Below are 25,123 nucleotides of genomic sequence, written 5' to 3' on the forward strand. Positions count from 1 at the left end.
GGAGAGTTGTATGGCATTGAAGCTCATCTGGAGGTTAGTTAGCACAGTGTCCAAAGAAGGGCCAGAAGTATACAGAATTGTGTCGTCTGCATAGAGGTGGATCAGAGAATCACCAGCAGCAAGAGCGACATCATTGATGTATACAGAGAAGAGAGTCAGCCCGAGAATTGAAACCTGTGGCACCCCCATAGAGACTGCCAGAGGTCCCGACAACAGGCCCTCCGATTTTACACACTGAACTCTATCAGAGAAGTAGTTGGTGAATCAGGCGAGGCAGTCATTTGAGAAACCAAGGCTCTCAAATGACTGCCTCGTCTGCCGATAAGAATGTGGTGATTGACAGAGTCGAAAGCCTTGTCCAGGTCGATAAATATGGCTGCACAGTATTGTCTCTTATCGATGACAGTTATGATATCGTTTAGGACCTTGAGCGTGGCTGAGGTGCATCCCTGAGGTGACCGGGGAAGGGGTAACCAGGTGGAAAGCATGGCCAGCTGTAGAAAAATGCTTATTGAAATTCTCAATTATCGTGGATTTATCGGTGGTGACAGTGTTTCCAAGCCTCAGTGCAGTGGGCAGCTGGGAGGAGGTGCTCTTATTCTCCATGGACTTTACAGTGTCCCAGAATGGATGCAAATTTCTGTTAAAAAAGCTAGTCTTAGCTTTCCTAACTGCCTGTGTATATTGGTTCCTAACTTCCCTGAAAAGTTGCATATCACAGGGGCTATTTGATGCTAGTGCAGTACGCCACAGGATGTTTTTGTGCTCCAGTCAGGTCTGGAGTGAACCAAGGGCTATATCTGTTCCTGGTTCTACATTTTTTGAATTCCATTTTGAATTTAGTATCAGCAATACAGTAGATAGATTTACTCATAGGCCATTATGTCTTAATAGCAGCCCAGGAGAAAAGCTAATGACATGGATTGTCTATTCCACTCTACATTAAAAAAAATGCATTAAAGTGGGTAATAATCTGTTCCTCTCTCAATCCAGTGCTCATCAACGTGTACTCTGTCACTCCGGATCTGAGGCCGGCCAATGACAAGGTAATGCAACCAGTCTCTCACATCAAAGCCAAGACATCACACCCACTTACAGGAAATGGATGGGATATGAATTATGAGAATCAGGTGTGTTGACCTAATGTGTGTCAGTGGGCCTTGATGCCAAGCAGCTGGCCTCCTCTCTTTTGATGTGTACCGGCTTCAAATGAAGGGTGGCGGCATCATGCTAGTTTTACACACTTATTTTTTCCAAGAACACCTCAGAGTGGAGTGAAGCGGGGGAAACCTGGCCTGAGTGTACCAAATGTACAGTAACCTATTTACCTCCACAAACCTTGAGTCATTTCTGCTGGATTTTTTGAAATGGCTCCAAATATACCATTGCCACTGTGTAGACAGTGTGTTTATTGATGGCTAGAGCTATAAAGGTCTGCTGCTGGCAATGGCTAACGAACGCACTCACAGATAGATGATTGTTGGAGAGGGGAGGGGGAGGAGATATTTTACCATGTGGCTGTGCAGTTTGTCTAATGTGTGTGCCAACCTTGACTATTTTTTCCCCATCTTTCCCTGGTTGCAGATTGAAGCCTACGTTGTGGTGAGTGGATGGAGAAGGACCACTTGGTCCGGGAGGGAGGGCCACGGACACTGGGGGTTTAGTGTCCCAATCCCAGGCAGAATATTACAGGGCAGGGAAGGGCTCACTTTGATAACAGGCCTGTGCTCTGAGCTCCAGCCTGGCCCCTGAAGCAGACCAACCTAACACTGAACATGAAAGGAACTTCTCTCTTTGACTCAGCTGCTCTCCCCTGCTGTTACTAGCTCCTCAATCTCTCTCCTTCTCTCTCTCCCCCACTCTCCGTCCATCTCATGTCCTCCAGTGCTCTGTCTGCAGTGGCTTTGTAGTGTAAATATGCTACTTGGTGTTAAGATTCCAGTAGAAGTTGTTGTATAAATGAGCTCAGCTCAGGCACTAAGAATAACTGTGTAGCTGTTGTGTTATTCTGTCACCTGCAGCCAGCAGACCAGTGGCCTTCTGGGTAGGGGAGTTTCTGTGAGAGTAGCTGTAATTACCTGATTGACAGCAGTTAGTGTTAGTCTTTCTCCTAGAGTCAGAGCCAGGCCAGTAAGAAGTAGCTTACTGTAGGAGTGGGGGACATGGAGGGGTTATCCCCAATATATGTATTTACATAACCCTTACATAACTTCACTCGTGAGTACTTATGTAAGTTCATGCTGTTTTAGGGCAATCCTCCACAGCTTTCACGTAGGGAGAAACAGATTGATGCCTGTTTTGATGAAAGTAGAATCTCTTGATCAACTGTGTATTCATACTCTGGATTGCAGGACCCAAGAGGATCGCGGATGGTCCAGTGGAAAGGGCTTAAACCCCTCTGCTGCGGTGAGAGAAACTCCCTATGTTATCATGTGATGTTGACTGAGTCCAAAACACTGTTTTTTTACCCCTGCTTTTCTCCTCAGGGGTCGTCAACATGAGTTTCCCTCTCTCAGACCAGCCTGTGTTTGGAGAGTGGTTCATCTTTGTAGAGATGCAGGGACACACCTACAACAAGTCCTTTGAAGTGCAGAAGTATAGTGAGTTGATAACTGAGCGTGACCATTTATCCAGATTGGGATGTGGTTTGGGTTGAAAGGTTTTGGAACTCCAGCATGATTACATAACATAGATATGTTCAAAGATCCTTCTGTTTGAGGTGGTATTTATAGGTTTGAACTGGGACTGTACAGCCAAGTTGTCACGCCTCTCTTTGCATAATGTGGACTCCTCTCCCCCTGCTCCACACAGTGATGCCCAAGTTTGAGCTGGTGATAGACCCTCCACAGTACATCCAGGACCTCAACATGTGTGAACAGGCTACTGTGAGGGCCGGGTGAGTGACTGACTCGCATCATTCACTTCAACATGGTCAATGTGATTTCCTAACACATATTGTTCTTTGAATATTAGAAAGGCAAAGTAGCACCTCTACTCTTGTTAAAACACAAACTACTTTTCTGTCTTTAGATATATCTTTGGGAAGCCAGTGACCGGGAAGATGACAGTGAACATGACAGTGAATGGAGTTGGGTACTACCGGCATGAGGTGGGCCATCCTGTGGTCAAGACCATGGAGGTGAGTGAACCCTGCTGCAGTGCTGAAGAATCTAAAACTATCAGGAAAATGGAATCACATTCAACCCTTTTAGTATTAATTTCAGATATTTAACAGTCTGTCTGTTTCCTCCACTATTATTAGATCAAAGGCTCAGCGACCTTCAGCCTGTGTGTCAAAGACATGATGCCCCTGGATGTGGCTGATCATTTCCGGGGCACGGTGAACATGTGGGTGTCAGTGACCAGCAAGGACGGAGGGCGACAAACCATGTTCGATGATTCAACCCCAGTTCACAAGCAGCTTATCGACATCAAATACTCAAAGGACACTCGCAAACAGTTCAAGCCTGGTCTGCCCTACAAGGGAAAGGTAAGAGACAGCCAAAGGTATTCATACCACTGACTTCACATGACCTCTATCAAGGGAAGCTGGACTGTACAAGACTTGCGTTCACTTATGCGTCTCAATGCGAGAGACCTGACTGTCTGTCCCCCTGTCCCCCAGGTAGAGGTAACTTACCCTGACGGTAGCCCAGCAGATGGGGTGCGGGTGCGTGTGAAGGCGGAGCTGACCCCTAAGGACAACGTGTACACCAGCGAGCTGACTTCCAGGGATGGCCGGGCCACGTTTGAGATCCCCTCCATTCCCAACTCTGCCCAGTACGTCTGGCTGGAGGTCAGTGGACCATGGAGGTGGAGAGATGCGGAGAGATGGAGGGAGGTGGAGAGATGGAGGGAGGAGGACAAATAGAGGGAGGTGGACAAATGGAGGCTGGTGGAGAGATGGAGGGAGGAGGACAAATAGAGGGAGGTGGACAAATGGAGGCTGGTGGAGAGATGGAGGGAGGAGGACAAATAGAGGAAGGTGGACAAATAGAGGCTGGTGGAGAGATGGAGGGAGGAGGACAAATAGAGGGAGGTGGACAAATGGAGGCTGGTGGAGAGATGGAGGGAGGTGGACAAATAGAGGAAAGTGGACAAATAGAGGCTGGTGGAGAGATGGAGGGAGGAGGTGGAGGGATAGAGGTGGAACGTTCGAGGGAGAGGTGGAGCGAGAAGGAGGGATAGAGGGAGAGGTGGAGAGATAGAGGGAATGGCGATAGAGAGGGAGAGGTGGAGGGGGAAGAGAGAGATGGAGGTGGACATGGCTAGAGCTTAGTTAGTTTCTCATAAGAGTGGGATGTATTGGTGGGTTAAATCCTGTTGTGTGTTGTGCCCCAGACCAAGGTGACAGCCATAAATGGCCGTCCGGCTGGAGACCAGTACCTCCCCAGCTACCTGTCCATCAGCAGCTGGTACTCCCCCAGCAAGTGTCACATTCAGATCCAGAGCCTCAGCGCTCCTCTCAAGGTAGGCACTCCACTCGACTTATCATTACTTTACTAGCATTACAGATCATCAGGTCTCCAACACCATCGTTGAGACATGGGCCACATATCATAGACATACTGTATGTAAACAGTAATAACATGGTACTTCTAATACTGTTATGATCCTTATGATGTCCCTAGGGTAATAGTGGTGTGTGTTTTTGTGTGTTTAGATCGATCAAGAGGCTGAGGTCACTTTGAAGTCCACCTGTCCCTGTAACTTCACCCTCCACTATGAGATCGCCTCCAGAGGAAACATTGTCCAGTCCGGCCAGCAGCAGCCCAACGCTACAGCCCACAGAAGCAAGAGGGCAGCGGTCACCTTTGACAAGAACATCCACATCACCATGCCACCCAGTGGCTCTGGTCAGTACTATAGAGTCCCATAATGAAGAGCAGAGAACTTTGACCAATGGACACCATGTTTGCACCAAACGTTTCAATAGAGGATAGATGGTCAAACATATTTAACTCTGAATCTCCCCACTCTGTCTCTTCCACCCCTTATCTCCTCTCTCCCTTTACCCTCTCTTTCTCTTCCCATGCTCTCCAGGTCCGGAAGCCTCCTCCCCACAGGGTGAGACAGACAGCTGTATGGTGGTGCTGCGTTTCCCAGTGACCCACTCCATGGCGCCCCTCAGCCGCCTCCTGGTCTACTATGTGAAGGGGAATGGAGAGGGCGTCACTGACAGTCTACAGATCCCCGTACAGCCCAGCTTTGAGAACCAGGTACCGTACAGGACGTCCCTCTCTGAGTCCTTGCGTCCCTCAATGTGCACTGTACACACAGTCTTGCCTGTAGACACAGTCCTACCTGTACACACAGTCCTACCTGTACACACAGTCCTGCCTGTACACACAGTAGCTGTCAGAATGATAGGTAGGTCTATCATGGTTGCCAGTTTGTCCCTGATTTAGCCAACTCATGCCAGACAACAAAGGAGTTGGCTAAAGCAGAAACATACTGGCAACCAGGCCACGTTCAGTTTGGGATAGGGCTGGGCGAAATGGCCTAAAAATCTTATCTCAATGATAATTTTTTATTTTTCTAAAAATATGTTTTGCTGTACAATTAAAGGTAAAATACACTGCATGTCAAGCAGTCAGCAATAATCAAATTAATTCAGGGCTTGTGCAATGATACCTAAACTAAATATAAGCCTTACAAAACCATAAGACCCACTAATTATTTCATTATTACAAATAGATGCTTTTTTTTGCAATAATCAGTGATCTGGCATTCAGGTCAGTCTTTGAAAAGGCCCTTTTTGTTACCAATTTAACTAGAACCATGCATAATGCACATTCACTAATAATGACTAACTTCTTGAAGCAGGCATTATAGAAAATGAACACAGGTCTCATAAACAACCTCTTAAGCACAAGCCCACGTGTTAGTGAGTAGCCAGCTAATATTTATAGTTGAAGTTTATCCAACTTGGATCTATTTGCTGTCTAACAAGGTAGAACAGTTGAATTGTTATGAACACACCCTGCTGTCCATCTCCAACTGTTGGAACAGCATGCTAGCCTGTCCACTTTGTTCAGATGTTGAAATCAAGTGGCCTACCTTATTTCTCAGAATAACTTATTTCTCAAGTTGCACATTTTTATACTTATTGCACATTAATAAAACACAGACAAGACAGCTAGTATAACAGTCTTTGGCAGAAATGCTGCTATAGTGGTACTGCAATGGCACGCGACAAACTGAGCATTCATATTCCAGAACCAATGTGCATCAATACTCCTGTTTTAGTAGTGTCTGTTTGGCGTGCAGTTTGAGTAGTTGAGACATAAAAAGGGTTAACTTCTCCTCTGTTACAGTAAAAGGCCTCAATGTGTTTCGGTGTCTATGTGACCAATTCTGTCGGACCAAACATCAAATGCAAATAGCGAATTGAAACAACTTGTCAGAGAGGAAGTGATCTCTCATCTTTGTTGTTGTGAGTGGCAGGAGAGGGGCTTGGTGTGTGTGTGTAAGCGTAAGCAGAAAGGAAGAGGCGAAGCAAGAGGTTTTACTCTTGCCGAAATCTGTCCAAAATATGACTTATATGTGTTTCTATGGGTTTATTTTGGACCTAAGCTTGTCACCTGCCTTCCTGCCTTTGGGACAACGGCTCCAATTGTTAGGGCGGAGACATGAGCATCTCGTCATTATATAAAGATCTCTGGTGTAAATGTGAAGTTGCACACAGCACAGAAGGCGTGAAAGAGACAAGAGGAGACCAAAAAGACAACATGAGAACAAGCGGACATAAAAGAAAAATAACAAAACCTTGATTCTTGCGATACAGGTATTTGGAATATCGCGCAGCCTAGTTTGGGATGACTGAGACATATCCCACTGTTCGTGTGTAGTTGACTGAAGTCTCATGCTATGCTACAGTGGGATCCCTAGGGCCAGTGAGTCCCTGTAAACAACCAGCTGTATGAGCCCATGAGCTCCCCAGTTGCTGACCGCATTAGGCAGGCTGGGTTAACTCCTCCCCTGAAGTATTTACTGCTCCCTGGTATGCAATCAATGAGGTAGGGAGGTGTGTGTGTGGCTACCTGCATGGGCATGATTAGACTGTGTGTGTGTGTGTGTGTGTGTGTGTGTGTGTGTGTGTGTGTGTGTGTGTGTGTGTGTGTGTGTGTGTGTGTGTGTGTGTGTGTGTGTGTGTGTGTGTGTGTGTGTGTGTGTGTGTGTGTGTGGGTGGGTGGGTGGGTGGGTGGGTGCGGTGCTTGCGTGCGGGGTCATGACAGGCAGGATGATGAGGGGTTAGGTTAGGAGCTGGAAAAAGGAGGTCAGCAGGAACGCATATAGGGCTAAAGTTTAGAGCTGTCATTGTCCATCTACAGGCCTGGCTATGGGTCTCACAGGAACTCTCATCTGTATCTTTGTTTGTCTGTAGGTGTCTGTCTCTCTATCTACCAATGAGTCGATGCCAGGTGACCCTATCAGTATGCGTGTCACTGGTGAGAAGGGCTCCTGCGTGTGTGTCGCCACTGTGGACAAGAGCCTCTATCTCCTCAAGCCAGACTTCCAGCTCAGTCCAGACAAGGTCTGTCTCCCTCTATCTTACCCTGTTTCTAATCTATAGTACCACTTAACTACATTCAAACAGGAAAATAATGTAAGCCATCCATGTCCACTGTTCTGTAGGTGTTTAAAGAACTGGCAGACTTTGATGTGTCCGATGCCTTCGGAGTCCCCAAAGACGACGGGCACTTCTGGTGGCCGGGGCTGTCGTCTAGCCGACGGAGGCGTTCTTCAGTGTTCCCCTGGCACTGGGACATCACTAAAGATGCCCGCTTCGCCTTCACGGTGAGAGCAACGCCCAATCACCAGTCATTAGGTGTAGCATAAGATCCTCAATCTATCGTTTTTACATTGTGTGTCTGTGATGTGTAACAGGAGACTGGTCTCGTGGTGATGACTGACATGGTGACCCTGAACCACAGACAGACTGGAGGAATGTACACAGACGAGGCCGTTCCTGCCTTTCAGCCTCACACATCCACACTGGTGGCAGCCATGCACTCGCGCACTGTGCCCAGGTAGCTACACATACAGTGTAACGCCAGGTTTTTGCCCATTAGAACTTGTCAATGTGCCCACTATTCTGAACAAGAAACTGGACTGTTGGGATGGGGACCATAAATATTTAGGACTTTACTCTTCAAATGACTTCAATCCTTGAGATGAACATTACATACATGTGCCTTAAATGTCAGCGTGAGTTTAAAAACAATCAATTTTCCAATTACAGGTTGTTGCATCAAGATTCATAATGGAAGGCCTTTATTGATGTCAGGTTGTGTTGTTTTGGTTGCAGAGCCGAGAAGCGCAGGCGGACATTCTTCCCGGAGACGTGGGTGTGGCACTGCATCAATGTCAGGTACAGGAACACCCACACCATCTGTGTGTGCGTGCGTGTCTGTGTGTATGCGTCTGGGTAAAAGATCGAAAGGAATGTAAGTCTTATTTTTTAATTGCTTGCTTTTCTAGTCTCCCAACCTTGCCAGCAGGCATACCAGCTAAGATAGTTAGACAAGCTAGCTACTCTAACTTGAAATGGCTTCTTGGTATGGGGTTTGGAAATTGGGAACCTATCTGAGCTAGCTTAAAGCCAACTTCATAAAATTGCTAGGTGGCTTATAGTATTACAAAGAAACGACAGCAAAATAAAAAAGTTAAATATATATTTTTTTTACGGGTCAAATCTGAGGTTGGCACGTGCCCCTGTGCCCCCTATGGGTATGACACCTGTGTGTCTGAATGCATTTGTGTGTGTGTTTGAGAGAGTGGGTGGAGATGGTCTCAGCTGCATCAGATTGTGGGTATTTAATTGGGATTTGGTGGTGTTCCAGATCTGTGAGGATGGAGGAGTGGGGGGGGGGTAAGGGAGCACATATTTGAGAGGGGGATATTTCACCAGTGGGTGTGAATGTGGCCCATTTAAGCAGGGTTGTCTTGGAACACACATCGGCTTTCTCAACAGCTCCTGCCATTCATTTCCAGCCAATATAAATTAACTGGCCATAGATTTCCATATGCTTGATTCCTTTGGGCAGAGTTATGTTATGCCTAATTTCCTATTCAATCCAACGCTTTGATTTCCCTTATTGACTGTATCAAAGTAATTTTGGGTTGACTTTGATCAAAAGGCAGTGCGGTAGTAATTTCCGAGAACGTTTATTATGCCCTGTGAAAGCCGGCCAAAACCAACGTCAGTATGGGTAGCCAACAATGATTTCACTAATTTACAGCTTTACTGAACAACTGCCTGTTTTTCACACCTATGTATTGCAATGTGTTATGGGCAGAATATTACTTAGTTACAGGTGTTTCCCAGATGAGACACATATTAGATCAATCCCCTTCATTCCCATAATGGGGTCTTGTTCCAAACGTTAGTTTGAAACAGTGTTTTCTATGGGGTCATGATTAGAGAACATTGTTTGTTGGAATGGTGCATTAGCTTTTGAGTAAAAATGTTCCACCCAAATCTGTTTTGGCAGTGATGTCACCGGCGAAGCTGAGTTACGATTGGACGTTCCAGACTCCATTACCACCTGGGTGACAGAGGCCATTGGCTTGTCAGAGGAGAAGGGGCTGGGCCTTGCCAAGAGGGCGGAGCTTCGTACCTTCAAGCCCTTCTTCGTAGACTTCACCCTCCCCTACGGTGTGATACGTGGGGAGCAGACCAAAGTACCGCTGACTGTTTACAACTACCTGTCTACCTGCGCAGAGGTAAGGGGGTCGAAAGAAGGGGTGGATCCTATACCATGACGACCACAAGGAAATATGTACGCTTTTAGCAGAGCAATCTGGTCCTAACATGACCATAAGTGTGTCCATCCTCCTGTTTACAGAGATGACATCATGATGTTGGCAGATGAGCCTGTTGAAGGGCTATGCATGGTGTGCTTTAATGTCATGTTAGGTGATTATGTAAGCCAATGGAGCCCTGCCTTTGATGTCTGCCTGAAAACATGTGATTCTTATATTTCCTGCAAAGTTATTTATGACTTGTAGCGTGTAGATAAAGAACAGTGAAACAATCTGACTGCATTACCGAGCCCTCTGCGAAATTTGGATGATGGGTGAAACTTAATCCTTCAGGGAGCCTTAGAGCCATGAGTCAGTCAGCATGGAAAATGTGCAATGTGATTCGAAATTCCCCAAAATCCTTTAAGAGCTTTGAGGAGGTCACGCTACATGAAGGGACGAAACAGAGAGCAGATATGACGAAATCATTTCTTGTCAGAAAATATACATATCTGTTGCGCTAATGCAGTGCCTTCCTCTGTGTGTGTGTGTGTGTGTGTGTCCCTCTCTCCATCTTGCTCAGGTCTATGTCAAAGTCACCATTCCCAAAGGCATCAAGTTTGTGGGTCACCCCGGGAAGCATCACCTGACCAGGAAGAAATGTGTGGCTCCTGGAGAGGCCACACCCACATCCATAGTGCTGTCCTTCACTGAGCTGGGCGCAGCTAACATCACAGGTTATTCCATCTAGTCAGTTACTGGGGAACCCCTGGGGAAGAGTTCCAGGTTCTCTCATAGTTCTTACAGTTCCGGAAAACCTCAGTTTTCTGATGCTGTAAGCGTATTGCTAGTAACTCTTGAACTTTGGGATTTGATTCATAGGATATTGCAGGTTGGTATGGTACACTGCCCTTTTGTGAATGCTGTTGTTACATGCTGTATGAGTAACACCTACCTTTTAACTTTCCTCTCCATCCAACTCTAAATACTGCTAAAAGACCTGAGGCTTCCGCATTCTTCCCAGACCAAACAGTTCGGAAGAGTTTGTGCATATATTCTGACGACATTGCGAAGTACTGCACCAAACATCTTAGTTAGATGTAAAATTGCGCGACTAAGATTTCCTTTGCAAAAACTTCAAAACGAATCACAGTTCTCTTGAGTTATCTTAGATTAATTGTGACTATTTTGAGGAAATGTACACTGGCTACTAAATGTCGACCGATTAATCGGAATGGCCGATTAATTAGGGCCGATTTCAAGTTTTCATAACAATCTGAAATTGGTATTTTTTTTTTTTTTTACACCGTAACTAGGCAAGCCAGTTAAGAACACATTCTTATTTTCAATGACAGCCTAGGAACGGTGGGTCAACTGCCTTGTTCAGGGGCAGAACGACAGATTTTTACCTTGTCAGCTCGGGGATTCAGACTTGCAACCTTACAGTTAACTAGTCCAACGCTCTAACCACCTGCCTTACATTGTACTCCACGAATAGCCTGCCTGTTACGCGAATGCAGTAAGAAGCCAAGGTAAGTAGCTAGCTAGCATTAAACTTATCTTATAAAAAACAATCAATATGTCACGCCCTGACCTTAGAGATAGGTCAGGGTGTGACTCGGGTGGGAAAGTCTATGTTTTATTTTTCTTTGTTTTGGCCAAGTGTGGTTCCCAATCAGAGGCAGCTGTCTATCGTTGTCTCTGATAGGGATCATATATAAGTTGTCATTTTCTGTTTGGGTTTTGTGGGATCTTTGTGCGCTTTCTTTTTCACTTTGGTTATTTTATTTGAGTGTTTTTTGAAAATAAATCATGGACACTTTCCACGCTGCGCTTTGGTCCACTCCTTTTGATGAGAGCCGTTACACAATCAATCAATCAATCATAATCACTAGTTAACTACACATGGTTGATGATATTACTAGTTTATCTAGCGTGTCCTGCGTTGCATATAATCGATGCGGTGGCATTCTCAAAAAAGGACTGTCGTTGCTCCAACGTGTACCTAACCATTAACATCAATGCCTTTCTTAAAATCAATACACAAGTATATATTTTTAAACCTGCATATTTAGTTAATATTGCCTGCTAACATTCATTTCTTTTAACTAGGGAAATGGCGTCACTTCTCTTGCAGCAGAGTCAGAGTATATACAGCAGTTTGGGCCTCCTGGCTTGTTGCGAACTGTTTGAAGACTATTTCTTCCTAACAAAGACAGCCAACTTCGCCAAACCGGGGATGATTTAACAAAAACGCATTTGCGAAAAAAGCACAATCGTTGCATGACTGTAACTAACCATAAACATCAATTCCTTTCTCAAAATCAATACACAGAAGTATATATTTTTAAACCTGCATATTTAGCTAAAAGAAATCCAGGTTAGCAGGCAATATTAACCAGGTGAAATTGTATCACTTCTCTTGCGTTCATTGCACGCAGAGTCAGGGTTTATGCAACAGTTTGGGCCGCCTGGCTCGTTGCGAACTAATTTGCCAGGATTTTACGTAATTATGACATAACATTGAAGGTTGTACAATGTAGCAGGAATATTTAGACTTATGGATGCCACCCGTTAGATAAAATACGGAACGGTTCCGTATTTCACTGAAAGAATAAACGTTTTGTTTTCGAGATTATAGTTTCCATATTAATGACCTAAGGCTCGTATTTCTGTGTGTTATTATGTTATAAATAAGTCTATGATTTGATAGAGCAGTCTGACTGAGCGATGGTAGGCACCAGCAGGCTCGTAAGCATTCATTCAAACAGCACTTTCGTGCGTTTTGCCAGCAGCTCTTCGCAATGCTTCAAGTATTGAGATGTTTATGACTTCAAGCCTATCAACTCCCGTGATTAGGCTGGTGTAACCGATGTGAAATGGCTAGCTAGTTAGCGGGGTGCGCGCTAATAGCGTTTCAAATGTCACTCGCTCTGAGACTTGGAGCAGTTGTTCCCCTTACTCTGCATGGGTAACACTGCTTCGTCGATCTGTTCCTGGTTCGAGCCCAGGTAGGAGCGAGGAGAGGGACGGAAGCTATACTGTTACACTGGCAATACTAAAGTGTCTATAAGAACATCCAATAGTCAAAGGTATATGAAATACAAATGGTATAGAGAGAAATAGTCCTATAATTCCTATAATAACTACAACCTAAAACTTCTTACCTGGGAATATTGAAGACTCATGTTAAAAGGAACCACCAGCTTTCATATGTTCGCATGTTCTGAGCAAGGAACTTAAACGTTAGCTTTCTTACATGGCACATATTGCACTTTTACTTTCTTCTCCAACACTTTGTTTTTGCATTATTTAAACCAAATTGAACTTGTTTCATTATTTATTTGAGGCTAAATAGATTTTATTGATGTATTATATTAAGTTAAAATAAGTGTTCATTCAGTATTGTTGTAATTGTCATTATTAGAAATACATTTTAAAAATCAGCTGATTAATCGGTATCAGCTTTTTTTGGTCCTCCAATAATCGGTTTCGGTATCGGCGTTGAAAAATCATAATCGGTCGACCTCTACTGGCTACGGCCTCTCAAATTGGACAATGAGTACTATTGCCGTTTTTTTCTCGCAAAGGTCTTTTAAGGGAGTGTGTGAGCACACTCGTTCGGTTCGCCTAGCCGCCAGCCTGAACTGAAGCATGCTGACGCCTTTATGTGATCTGGTCATCCAGCGATACAAACAGTCCCATCAAAGGTACAAAGCAGGCCACCAGCAGGGGAGCAGCCGGGGCCTTGCACTGACACTCAGTGGCATGTTGATGAGTTTTCAGGTCACTGGTGGTCAATGGGCCCCCCACGGCTCTCTCGCTCCCCTGGTCTTTCCCTTTCACTACACACATACAAAGAGAACACATTGGCACACAGCCATGTCTCCAATGTGCTCCTCTGCAAAGGGAACTACATGTTCTTTGACAACCATGATTTATGTTGTTGTGCAATGTGGGATTGTGTTGTTGATAGATGTATTACAAAGCAATTTCATTAACATAACTATGTTTTCTTCAAATAGCATTCTTCACGCTATAGTCTTTTGGCTGCTTGTTCGGTTTATTTTATACAGTACATTTGTACTTAAAATGTATGCAATAAAAGTGCTTAGTGGGAACTTACAGGCAAAAAAACCCATCCTGATATAAAGTATGGTGAGGTGAAGTATGTCTCTGTTTTTTCCTGCCGTAGCACGGGCCATTGCCTATAGTGAGCCGGGCTGCTGCTTAGATGGACTCCAGTCAACTAAAACAGGCAAAAACATAGATGACCCGGAGGACCGGAGGACCCCCATTGGCCTTGACTATGTCCGAAGGAGTGTCCTGGTGGAGGTATGAGAAATGGGGGAGAGACTGCTTGGGGAGAGAGCTGAGATGGGGAGCAGATGCTTGTTGTACCATGTACTGTCATTAGTAGAGAGTGATGTCAGCTCTAACATGTTGTTTCTCCCCCTACAGCCAGAGGGCCTGCCCAGACAGTACACCTACAGTGTCTTCTTCTGCCCCAACGGTCAGTATACAGTTATATTCGCGACTATTGCATCTTGCCTATGCCGCTCGGCCATCGCTCATCCGTATATGTTTATGTACATATTCTTATTCCATCCCTTTACATTTGTGTGTATAAGGTATTTGTTGTGGAATTGTTAAATTACTTGTTAGATATTACTCCACTGTCGAAACTAAAAGCACTATGTGTATGTGACCAATACAATTTGATTTGATATATGTTGTACTATAGTACAACAAGGGTATAAGAGCAAATACATTTGAAGTGTTACCCAATACCTTTCTGCCTCTACAGTCTGGTTTATTTTCTGCACTGGGCCACGATTTAATGTGAATCTGACATTTCTATTCTCAGAGCGAATCCACATCTCCACACCCAACAAGTATGAGTACCAGTACGTGAAGAAGCCGGCCAAGATGACTCACTTTGAGGTGGCAGTGAAGACCCACAACGATGCCCATTTTGCCCTCTCACCCAGCCCCCACGACTGTGCTGAGATGCTGGAGATTGTACTGGGGGGCAGACAGAACACCCGCTCCTGGATCTCCCTGGGCAAGATGGGTGAACCAGTGGTCAGCTCCCCCACCCCGGGCATCCTCTCCTGGGATGAGTTCCGCAGCTTCTGGGTCAGCTGGAAGGGTGGCGTGGTGCAGGTGAGAGGAGGGGGGTGGTCAAGCCTAGTTCTCTTGGTTATTGTAGCATCTATTCTAGAAATGAGTTCTGGGATTTGTGTCCTCATATGAATCCTATACAGATCCACTGTGGCATCTCCAACATAGAGCCCCAGTCAGACAATCAGACAGACAGTCAGTCAGTCACTCAGACAGTCACTCAGTCAGTCAGCAAGTCAGGGCTTGAGGTAGAGTATAGTAGTGAGTTGGGGTAGTAAGAGAGGGAGTGTTCGACTGGACAGGCACAGGGGCTGTGTAGTCAAGAGGACTGGCGCCACTTTTAATGACATGCCTGTGAGGTCACGCTTAACGGGCTGGACACTGTGATCTGTGGCGTCCGCAGGCAGCGGCCTGGCACACGGGCCTGAAAACTGCATTAGCCTCGTACCATTCACCAAAGGGAGCAATTAAAACCTTGCACTAGAACCCAGTATGGCCCAATAAGATTCATTTATTTTTCTAGTGACTGATTGCATTTCATTTTCAGCTCTGCATGGTCTTTGGTTTAATGTGATTACAAAATGCCTAGAAATACCCAGGGTGCCATCTGTTCATTTGGAAATACGGATTGAGTGGATGTAGGAAAAAGGTGATGCAGACTGCTGTTGCCAACTCTTGGAAATTGACTTTATGTGTGCCTAGGATTTGAAATGCAAAAGCAACCCAAATGGCTTTTTAAGTAGAATCTTATTGGCTTCCAGTATTTTACTATTGACCTTAAGCCACAGGGGCTTCCTCTATACAGCATTAGCAAACACTTATTTCTATCATGTTATTAGATATTAATTTAATCAGGGTGAAATTCAGAACCACATTTATATCGTGTCAGGCTTTCATTTGAACCTGGCATAAAACCAAGTCACTACACATTGTTGTAACAACCATAGAATTTGAATTACAACATCCTGGTTTATCTCTCTGAGTTTGACCAGTACTCGAGGTAGAAGTTGCCCTTAAGAACAGATTTAGAATCAAATACCTTACCCTCCTAATCATTAGGTCAATAAAAGACACCTGACCCTGCATCAGTGGTTAGGGACAACTTCACTCTTTCACTCCAGTCAAAAACCTAAAATCTTTAAAATCGATCTCTGATAGGTCGGACATGGTTTGCAGCCATCCAATGAGTCGGTGATCCTACAGTGGTCTGGCCCCCTCCCTGGCCAGGTGCGTCACATAGGTTTCTCCACGGGCTGGGGCTCGGTGGGTGAGTTTAAGATCTGGAGGAAGGAGGACACTGATGAGAACCACAACGAGGCCTTCACCCTGGGCGTCCCTCACAACGTGGTGCCTGGCTCTGAGACCGCCACTGCCTCCATGATAGGTGAGGAGGGACACCATTTATTTCTCATCCTTCTTAAATACCTATCATTTCTGTTATCTGAATGTCTGCTTCTCCTCCTCCTATTCACTTTGACATACCTTGTCCATGTGGTTAATTAGAGTTGGAATTAATAATTTCTCTCTGAATGATGTTTGATGAAGCAGTTGTAGCCTACCATTTGTAATACTCTTGACCCTGCAGCTGTGTTGAAGAAGAGATGTTATCTTAATGAAACTAACTTTATGTGAGGCAGTGTAGCAGTGTTGCTGAACAGTTTGTGTATTGTGTTTTGTGATGTGCCAGGAGACGTGATGGGCCCCACCCTCAACAACCTGGACAAGCTGCTGCGGCTGCCCTTCGGCTGTGGAGAGCAGAACATGATCCACTTCGCCCCCAATGTTTTTGTCCTCAAGTACCTGCAGAAGACCAGGCAGCTCAGCCCTGAGGTGGAGGCTGAGGCCACAGACTACTTGCTGCAAGGTAGCCACCGGAGAGATCAAGTAGTTCAAGGGCTTTGAGACCTAGAGCCAAATGCTACCTTGAGAACCTTGAGATATTCCCATTGGGTGATGTCAGTTACCCCTGTGAAGATCATCTTATAAAGTCAATGCATTTACTGTCCACTTAGTTCTAAAACAGTGTTTTTCTGATATTCACCAAGGGCCCAGATTCACAAAACCTTCTTAAGATTACATTTCTTCTTAGCTGCCATTTTTCCTTAATTAACTACAGACTTAAGAAGAAAGTTAAGAAAAGTTGCTATTCCTCGAAAGGTTATTGGAAATGTTATTGTGCTATTTCTTGTGTTTCTTCTCCTTACGCAAAAAGTTAAGAAGAAATTAGATTCTTGAAAATAAAGTTCCTGGAAATGTTGTTAATTCCAAGATAGCTAAACCCTTGTCTTAAACTCAGGGTAGTGAGAAAAAAGCTAATGAAAGCATGTTTTGTTCACTCAGACTTCCTCTGAAAGTTTCAGTGTTGATTATTTTAAACCCAAGAACATGTTTTAGAACAGAAATCTCAGTAAGAAATACGCTAACATGATTTAAAAAATGTATTATTATTTTTAATTTTTGTATTATGAACACAACAAATACAAAAAAAAAACAGAAATATACAAACTAGAGTACATAAACCTAACAGTATTACATATCAAGATTCATTTTACATTTGTTAAATACTTTTATGGTGCGTATTGCTTTGTTGCTTTTACATTTACTGATAATTTCAAAATAATATTTCAATTCTATCTTAAATAATGTGAAAAGTGGTTTGTTTTCTGCCCACTTCATTTTATGGACAAAGAATCTTCCATGAAAGACAAACAAATTAACAATGAAAGTTAAATCAGGGTTGATATCATTTGGTTCAAAATAAAACATAATATCAGAGTCTTTCAAATTATCATTAATAGTTGTTTCTTTTAAAATAAAATCTTCTAACTCACACCAAAATCTTCTGACATAAGAGCAGTCCCAAAATAAATGGTCAAGAGTCTCTGGGTCACAACCACAAAATACACACTTGTTATCAATAGCTATTTTGAATCTGTGTATAATAAAGGTCTTTACAGGGTAGATTCTATGAATGAGTTTGTAGGATACTTCTTTCACCTTAGATATACAATATTTACCAGATAACAACAAAACTTTGTTCCAGTTCACTTGGGCTGCATTCCAGTACATTTTAGCAGAGGGAATAGTAACATATTGACATAGTTTCCTTATATACATGTTATTACATTTATAGTTTAAAATGTCAATTCCTTCTAGTTGTATTGAGGCTACTACGCTAACATGATTGCTATTGCTAGATAGCTAGCTAAAATGGTTGCTTAGCAACAAACAATTTGTAAGAAGACAATTTGTAAGAAGATATTTGAGAAGTTCTTAAGAAAATCATTACATCTTAAGATATTGTTGAGGAATTGCACATACAGACTATCTTATGAAGTTCTTATTTTTTTCTTAAGAATCTTTTGCGTAAGTGTTTTAAGTGTTTTATGAATCTGGGCACTGGTTTGGATAGCAGTATTAGTGAAAAAGTACTTTAGCATCAACCCACTAATTCCTTCCCCCCTGTACTATTCCAGGGTACCAGAGACAGCTGACCTATAAGCGCCAGGATGGATCCTACAGTGCCTTTGGAGAGAGGGACTCCTCTGGAAGCATGTGGTAAGTCATCTACTCTTCACTTAGGTTTACATCCCTCAGTAAGTCATCTACTCTTCACTTAGGTTTACATCCCTCAGTAAGTCCTTTACTTTTCAATTAGGTTTACATCCCTCCGTAAGTCATCTACTCTTCACTTAGGTTTACATCCCTCAGTAAGTCCTTTACTTTTCAATTAGGTTAACATCCCTCAGTAAGTCCTTTACTTTTCAATTAGGTTAATATCCCTCACTAAGTCCTTTACTATTCACTTAGGTTTACATCCCTCAGTAAGTCCTCTAGTCTTCCCTTAGGTTTACATCCCTCAGTAAGTCCTTTACTTTTCAATTAGGTTAACATCCCTCAGTAAGTCCTTTACTATTCACTTAGGTTTACATCCCTCAGTAAGTCCTCTAGTCTTCCCTTAGGTTTACATCCCTCAGTAAGTCCTCTAGTCTTCCCTTAGGTTTACATCCCTCAGTAAGTCCTCTAGTCTTCCCTTAGGTTTACATCCCTCAGTAAGTCCTCTAGTCTTCCCTTAGGTTTACATCCCTCAGTAAGTCCTCTAGTCTTCCCTTAGGTTTACATCCCTCAGTAAGTCCTTTACTCTTTCCTTTGGTTTACATCCCTTAGTAAGTCCTTTACTTTTCACTTAGGTTTACATCCCTCAGTAAGTCCTTTACTTTTCACTTAGGTTTACATCCCTCAGTAAGTCCTCTAGTCTTCCCTTAGGTTTACACCCCCAAGTTAGTCATCACTTAGGTTTACAGCCCTCAGTAAGTAATTTTCTTTTCACTTAGGTTAACATCCCTCAGTAAGTCCTTTACTTTTCACTTAGGTTTACATCCCTCAGTAAGTCATTTACTTTTCAATTAGGTTAACATCCCTCAGTAAGTCCTTTACTTTTCAATTAGGTTAACATCCCTCACTAAGTCCTTTACTATTCACTTAGGTTTACATCCCTCAGTAAGTCCTCTAGTCCTCCCTTAGGTTTACATCCCTCAGTAAGTCCTTTACTTTTCAATTAGGTTAACATCCCTCCCTAAGTCCTTTACTATTCACTTAGGTTTACATCCCTCAGTAAGTCCTCTAGTCTTCCCTTAGGTTTACATCCCTCAGTAAGTCCTTTATTTTTCAATTAGGTTTAGATCCCTCAGTAAGTCCTCTGGTCTTCCCTTAGGTTTACATCCCTCAGTAAGTCCTTTACTTTTCAATTAGGTTTACATCCCTCAGTAAGTCCTCTAGTCTTCCCTTAGGTTTACATCCCTCAGTAAGTCCTTTACTATTCACTTAGGTTTACATCCCTCAGTAAGTCCTCTAGTCTTTCCTTAGGTTTACATCCCTCAGTAAGTCCTTTACTTTTCAATTAGGTTAATATCCCTCAGTAAGTCCTTTACTATTCACTTAGGTTTACATCCCTCAGTAAGTCCTTTACTTTTCAATTAGGTTAACATCCCTCAGTAAGTCCTTTACTATTCACTTAGGTTTACATCCCTCAGTAAGTCCTCTAGTCCTCCCTTAGGTTTACATCCCTCAGTAAGTCCTCTAGTCTTCCCTTAGGTTTACATCCCTCAGTAAGTCCTCTAGTCTTCCCTTAGGTTTACATCCCTCAGTAAGTCCTTTACTTTTCACTTAGGTTTACATCCCTCAGTAAGTCCTTTACTTTTCACTTAGGTTTACATCCCTCAGTAAGTCCTCTAGTCTTCCCTTAGGTTTACATCCCTCAGTAAGTCCTTTACTTTTCACTTAGGTTTACATCCCTCAGTAAGTCCTCTAGTCTTCCCTTAGGTTTACATCCCTCAGTAAGTCCTCTAGTCTTCCCTTAGGTTTACATCCCTCAGTAAGTCCTTTACTTTTCACTTAGGTTAACATCCCTCAGTAAGTCCTTTACTATTCGCTTAGGTTTACATCCCTCAGTAAGTCCTATACTCTTTCCTTAGGTGTACATCCCTCAGTAAGTCCTCTAGTCTTCCCTTAGGTTTACATCCCTCAGTAAGTCCTTTACTATTCACTTAGGTTTACATCCCTCAGTAAGTCCTATACTCTTTCCTTAGGTTTACATCCCTCAGTAAGTCCTATACTCTTTCCTTAGGTTTACATCCCTCAGTAAGTCCTTTACTATTCGCTTAGGTTTACATCCCTCAGTAAGTCCTATACTCTGTCCTTAGGTTAACATCCCTCAGTAAGTCCTATACTCTTTCCTTAGGTTTACATCCCTCAGTAAGTCCTTTACTATTCACTTAGGTTTACATCCCTCAGTAAGTCCTTTACTTTTCACTTAGGTTTACATCCCTCAGTAAGTCCTTTACTCTTTCCTTAGGTTTACATCCCTAAGTAAGTCCTTTACTTTTCACTTAGGTTTACATCCCTCAGTAAGTCCTTTACTCTTTCCTTAGGTTTACATCCCTCAGTAAGTCCTTTACTTTTCACTTAGGTTTACATCCCTCAGTAAGTCCTTTACTCTTTCCTTAGGTTTACATCCCTCAGTAAGTCCTTAACTCTTCCCTTAGGTTTACTTCCCTCAGTAAGTGCTTTACTCTTTCCTTAGGTTTACATCCCTCAGTAAGTCCTTTACTCTTCCCTTAGGTTTACATCCCTCAGTAAGTCCTTTACTATTCACTTAGGTTTACATCCCTCAGTAAGTCCTCTAGTCCTCCCTTAGGTTTACATCCCTCAGTAAGTCCTCTAGTCTTCCCTTAGGTTTACATCCCTCAGTAAGTCCTCTAGTCTTCCCTTAGGTTTACATCCCTCAGTAAGTCCTTTACTTTTCACTTAGGTTTACATCCCTCAGTAAGTCCTTTACTTTTCACTTAGGTTTACATCCCTCAGTAAGTCCTCTAGTCTTCCCTTAGGTTTACATCCCTCAGTAAGTCCTTTACTTTTCACTTAGGTTTACATCCCTCAGTAAGTCCTCTAGTCTTCCCTTAGGTTTACATCCCTCAGTAAGTCCTCTAGTCTTCCCTTAGGTTTACATCCCTCAGTAAGTCCTTTACTTTTCACTTAGGTTAACATCCCTCAGTAAGTCCTTTACTATTCGCTTAGGTTTACATCCCTCAGTAAGTCCTATACTCTTTCCTTAGGTTTACATCCCTCAGTAAGTCCTATACTCTTTCCTTAGGTTTACATCCCTCAGTAAGTCCTTTACTATTCACTTAGGTTTACATCCCTCAGTAAGTCCTATACTCTTTCCTTAGGTTTACATCCCTCAGTAAGTCCTATACTCTTTCCTTAGGTTTACATCCCTCAGTAAGTCCTTTACTATTCGCTTAGGTTTACATCCCTCAGTAAGTCCTATACTCTGTCCTTAGGTTAACATCCCTCAGTAAGTCCTATACTCTTTCCTTAGGTTTACATCCCTCAGTAAGTCCTTTACTATTCACTTAGGTTTACATCCCTCAGTAAGTCCTTTACTTTTCACTTAGGTTTACATCCCTCAGTAAGTCCTTTACTCTTTCCTTAGGTTTACATCCCTAAGTAAGTCCTTTACTTTTCACTTAGGTTTACATCCCTCAGTAAGTCCTTTACTCTTTCCTTAGGTTTACATCCCTCAGTAAGTCCTTTACTTTTCACTTAGGTTTACATCCCTCAGTAAGTCCTTTACTCTTTCCTTAGGTTTACATCCCTCAGTAAGTCCTTAACTCTTCCCTTAGGTTTACTTCCCTCAGTAAGTGCTTTACTCTTTCCTTAGGTTTACATCCCTCAGTAAGTCATTTACTTTTCACTTAGGTTTACATCCCTCAGTAAGTCCTCTAGTCTTCCCTTAGGTTTACATCCCTCAGTAAGTCCCTTACTCTTCCCTTAGGTTTACATCCCTCAGTAAGTCCTTTACTTTTCACTTAGGTTTACATCCTGCACGTCAGTTCACTCCCGATGGTGCATAGTTTAACACTGCATACCGCTCCTCCACTTACCCTGACCTGAAGTGGATTATTGGCAGAAACAATGGGAGCTCTTATCAGTAACATTGTATACGCATGTTCAACATTCATACCCTCATATTCCTGTGTTTAAATCGGTCTGAGTTATGCTTACTGAGTGTTTATTTAATATTTACACATCCCTGGAGGCAGGCAGGCGGCCACGACCATGTCATAATATTTGGAATAGTGAATACGGAGCGAATGAGAGGCTCCAATGTTCTGCTTGCATATTCAGGCCACTTGCATACCTTCAGGGTGATTTACTAGTTGATGTGGGTATTATGATATTTAATAGAGCTCAGACTGTGAAACAGTAGGTTAAATAAACCCAGGAGAATCATACACAAACTTCTAATTGGTTCCCAAGGCAGCCGTGGGGCTCCAGTAAGCTATTTGCTGTTAAAGAGGGTTAATGCATATGGAACAGAATGGCCCCTGGTTGTTTTGGCCCAGGGGCGAAGTAGCACCTCTGTATGTAGGCTACACTGACTACACCCCCTCCCAACCTCCTCCTCAGACCCCTACCACCACTGGAGACACAGGAGCTTGCTATGCTCTAGGCCACTTAACGAAAAAAGCGTTTTGACTTTCGACATGCCCTAGAACCTGGAACTAGGCCATGTCTTGTCCAAAACAATTGAATCACTGCTCTGGTATAATTGGTAATATCATTCAACTTTTCCATGAAAACCCTTGAAACCTCCATATGCGGGAAGAGGATATTAAGAAGATATGAAGTGTAACGGTCATAATAGTGTAAGCGTCGGTTTTGGAGCCACGGGCAACATGGCAGGACACAGATGTTGAACCTTATGTAAACCTGTAGCAACAAACTCTTTATGAATCCATCAGCTTGGTGTTTATATGTCAGAACAACCCACCTTTTGTTTGGCCTCCAGAGTTAGTCATTCGTACAGGTCATTTATGGGCAGGTAAACAGCGTTCTTAATGCAGTGTTAATGTATTCCAGTTGTAAAATTGTATCTAAGCGGAAATTGCAGGACCTAATGAAAAGATTGTACATAATGACACAGGCAGTAATGTCTCCATAGGCTAATGCTGGGTCTGGCTGATGCCAAGGCACTTAGCCCTACTTTACTCTACTTTTCTCTACTCTGCTCTACTCTGCTCTACTCTACTCTGCTCTTCTCTACACTGCTCTACTCTACTCTGGTCTACTCTGCTCTACTCTACTCTGGTCTACTCTGGTCTACTCTACTCTGCTCTACTCTGCTCTACTTTGCTCTGCTATACTCTGGTCTACTCTGCTCTACTCTGCTCTACTCTACTCTGCTCTACTCTGTTCTGGTCTCTGTGTCTGTCCCTGTGGGTTGAACAGTCCCTGTGGGTTGAACAGGACCTCGGGGCACAGAGCTGAGGATGAGGAGGGGCTGGTTCTCATCACTAACCCCTGCTTGCCTCTCAGGCAGATGCAGATACCACTGGTGTGTGTGTGTGTGTGTGTGTGTGTGTGTTTAGGGGGGTGGTGTTGGGATATATCAACATATCTTTGCAGGATTGGAGGTGGGGGTGTTGTGGTGGGGCCTGGAGCGGACGTGGCAGCCCCTCTTCCGGCATCGCTTGCATACCTGTCTCCGTCTGGATCCAATGAGAGCCACATGCTGCTGTAATCTGCAGAACCCCCACCATCACCACCCTCCACCGCCTCAAACCCCGTAGCCTACTTAATACCCTGGCCTGGGGTAAATATGCAGCCCAATGGAGGGCTCCACAGTGTGGAGTGTGGGTCTGTTATTGGTAGTCACTCTAGATATCTGCGTTGCTTCCCACAATTTTCAAATGCTCCTAGGGTCTGGTTTTCAAGACTATGTTAGTGGTGCCTGATTAGATACACACGGGACGTGTTGAGGCTGGCAAGGCATTTCCCTGTGAATGAGATTGATCTGGCAGTGAGGCTAGAGTGGATTGGATAGCAGAGATGGAGAGAACTGATCTACAGTGTTGTTCAACTATCTATTTCCACTCCAATGCCAAACATTGGGTGATTACAGCAGGAATTTGGTGTTTTTATCAAGCCAGATCTTAGATAACTGGGTGCTGAATTGATAGATGTTTACATGTTGAAATGGAGAATGGTTGTTATTGTTCTGTGCTTGGATGTGGTAACCCTTTCTCTCCCCTCTCACACACACTGCCATGGAAGCCCTGGTGTGTGTGTATCCATGTGGTTTAACCACAAACAGAGCACTCTGTCCTTCATTCAAACTAAAACTGTCTGCAGTAAGAACTGTGTGAGAACCAGGGTAATCTGCTGCCTTTGAAGACTTTAAGGAACTTGAACTATCATTTTGACTTTGAGAAACTATCATTTTGACTATCTTTACATTGAAGATAAAACATATTCTGTGTTGGACTTCTATAGAAAACCTCAGTCTATTTGGACTTCATATGACCCACATTTTACAACTGCTACTCAAACAATAAATATGTTTATATAACCTGCATCAAAATAACCAGTAGCCAGGGTATTTATCATGTTGTGGAGTTGTTAACATGGGCCGTATTTGTCAGTAAGTCTCGGTCGTTCCTGTAGGCAGTTATAAAAACCTTGGTTTCAACTTGCATTGACGTTGCAGGATCCAGCTCCAGTGTGCTGTTCTGAATGACCTCTGTGTGCTATCCAGAAAAACATGTCAACAACTGCAATACAGGGGGAGTGGAAGCCCGGAGGGAGGGACTTCAGCGGGCCAGAGTGGAGGAAGCAGCTCTGTCTCTGTCGTTTCCTCACACACTAAATCATCTATACGCTACCCAGCACCTCTCCCTGGGGCCTAGCA

At 43.6% G+C, this 25,123-nt stretch overlaps 1 protein-coding gene across 1 annotated transcript in view; it reads left to right on the plus strand.

The window, feature by feature from the left end:
- LOC110524317 (C3 and PZP-like alpha-2-macroglobulin domain-containing protein 8) overlaps positions 1-25,123 on the plus strand; it is a 52,642-nt gene that overhangs the window by 7,290 nt on the left and 20,229 nt on the right. The window contains exons 5-27 of the mRNA XM_036978062.1: positions 994-1,046; positions 1,585-1,602; positions 2,352-2,406; positions 2,487-2,600; positions 2,812-2,896; positions 3,031-3,139; positions 3,263-3,490; positions 3,626-3,796; positions 4,342-4,470; positions 4,664-4,856; positions 5,044-5,219; positions 7,388-7,537; positions 7,639-7,800; positions 7,891-8,033; positions 8,312-8,374; positions 9,498-9,729; positions 10,331-10,484; positions 13,943-14,082; positions 14,209-14,260; positions 14,615-14,913; positions 16,030-16,255; positions 16,559-16,735; positions 18,348-18,429. Coding sequence (XP_036833957.1) covers positions 994-1,046; positions 1,585-1,602; positions 2,352-2,406; positions 2,487-2,600; positions 2,812-2,896; positions 3,031-3,139; positions 3,263-3,490; positions 3,626-3,796; positions 4,342-4,470; positions 4,664-4,856; positions 5,044-5,219; positions 7,388-7,537; positions 7,639-7,800; positions 7,891-8,033; positions 8,312-8,374; positions 9,498-9,729; positions 10,331-10,484; positions 13,943-14,082; positions 14,209-14,260; positions 14,615-14,913; positions 16,030-16,255; positions 16,559-16,735; positions 18,348-18,429 — 3,211 coding nt within the window. The remainder of the gene's footprint in view (positions 1-993; positions 1,047-1,584; positions 1,603-2,351; positions 2,407-2,486; positions 2,601-2,811; positions 2,897-3,030; positions 3,140-3,262; positions 3,491-3,625; positions 3,797-4,341; positions 4,471-4,663; positions 4,857-5,043; positions 5,220-7,387; positions 7,538-7,638; positions 7,801-7,890; positions 8,034-8,311; positions 8,375-9,497; positions 9,730-10,330; positions 10,485-13,942; positions 14,083-14,208; positions 14,261-14,614; positions 14,914-16,029; positions 16,256-16,558; positions 16,736-18,347; positions 18,430-25,123) is intronic.

This window comes from Oncorhynchus mykiss, chromosome 5 (assembly GCF_013265735.2).
Source record: "Oncorhynchus mykiss isolate Arlee chromosome 5, USDA_OmykA_1.1, whole genome shotgun sequence".
NCBI lineage: Eukaryota > Metazoa > Chordata > Actinopteri > Salmoniformes > Salmonidae > Oncorhynchus > Oncorhynchus mykiss.